This window comes from Ictalurus furcatus, chromosome 22, assembly GCF_023375685.1.
Source record: "Ictalurus furcatus strain D&B chromosome 22, Billie_1.0, whole genome shotgun sequence".
Lineage (NCBI taxonomy): Eukaryota > Metazoa > Chordata > Actinopteri > Siluriformes > Ictaluridae > Ictalurus > Ictalurus furcatus.
The window spans coordinates 18,747,479-18,748,994 of NC_071276.1; the positions used below are offsets into that span (position 1 = coordinate 18,747,479).

General features: G+C 49.5%; 1 protein-coding gene across 1 annotated transcript in view; it reads right to left on the reverse strand.

The window, feature by feature from the left end:
• Positions 1–270, reverse strand: part of srrm4 (serine/arginine repetitive matrix 4) — a 75,875-nt gene extending 75,605 nt beyond the window's left edge. The window contains exon 1 of the mRNA XM_053610832.1: positions 4–270. Coding sequence (XP_053466807.1) covers positions 4–134 — 131 coding nt within the window. The 5' untranslated portion in view covers positions 135–270. The remainder of the gene's footprint in view (positions 1–3) is intronic.
• Positions 271–1,516: the final 1,246 nt, after the last annotated feature.

Consider the following 1,516-nt stretch of genomic DNA (forward strand, 5'->3'; position numbering starts at 1 on the left):
TACCTGTTGGCTTCTCTGCGCGCGGCGATGCTCGCGATGATGACGCTCTCGGGTCTGGGCGTGGCCACGGCTTTAAACGTTCCTCTCCAGAACTTGTCAAAGAGCTGCTTCTCCGCCTGTAGAAGGCTGGCCATGTTCCCGGATGTTCCCGGAGTGATAGCCTTAGCCCAAGATTTGTCACCGAGCCCAGGAAACCGTTAGTCCGATACACACGGTCTCTGTTTTACACACACACTCTCTCTCTCACACACACACACACACACACACACACGCGCGCGCGCGCGCGCACACACAGAGCTGCAGTACCACGGGAGCTGTCCAAGTTGAGAACCTCGGTCTTTCCGTAAATTGTAAATCTTCGTTGTTGTTGTTGTTTGTTTGTTTTTTTTTGTCTTGTTTTGTTTCACGGACACGTTTTTAAAATGATAAAATAATAAATAAATAAATAACGGTTCACTTTTTAAAATCCTGAAGACGGTTAGAGGGTTGTCATGGGCGACAACTCAGCGATTGGCTCAGAATCCTCCTCGCGCCGCTTTCTTCCAAAACGCGTGCGAGGAACAAGGACCTGCACGCGACTCTCTAGTGAGCACGAGGAGACAAAGATCAGTGCTTGGCGGCAAGTGTTTGTGTGTGCGCGAGCGCCTGTGTTTGTGAGAGAGAGAGATGGTGTGTCGCGCGACAGAGTGTGTGCGTGTACGCGCGCGAGAGCGCGAGTGAACAGCTCCGCCGAAGGTGGCTCGTTTTGGGAGGCGCAGCGCGTGACGTTAAAGTGGAGACTGCCAGGACACACACACACACAGAGACTCTCTCTCTCTCTCTCTCTCTCACACACACACACACACACACACACACGCTCTCTCTCTCACACACACACACACAAACACACACACTCTCTCTCTCTCTCTCTCTCACACACACACACACACACACAAACGCTCTGTCTCTCTCACTCAGACACACACTCACACACATACACTCTCTCTCTCTCACATACAAACACACTCTCTTACACACACTCAAACTCTCTGTCTCTCTCACACACTCTCTCTCTCACACGCACACACAAACTCTCTCTCTCACACACACACACACACACAAACACACACACTCTCTCTCTCTCTCTCTCACACACACACACACACACAAACGCTCTGTCTCTCTCACTCAGACACACACTCACACACATACACTCTCTCTCTCTCACATACAAACACACTCTCTTACACACACTCAAACTCTCTGTCTCTCTCACACACTCTCTCTCTCTCTCACACGCACACACAAACTCTCTCTCTCTCACACACACACACACACAAACACACACACACTCTCTCTCTCTCTCTCTCTCACACACACACAAACGCTCTCTCCATCTTCCTTCTCTTGTCACTACACCTTTCCTCCTTCTCTTTTCTCTTTCATCCTGTCTTTCTGTCACCATCCCTTTTTTTCTTTCCGTTATTTTATGCTCAGTCCTTCTCTCTGTCTTTATATCATCCTCTCTCTTTTCTCA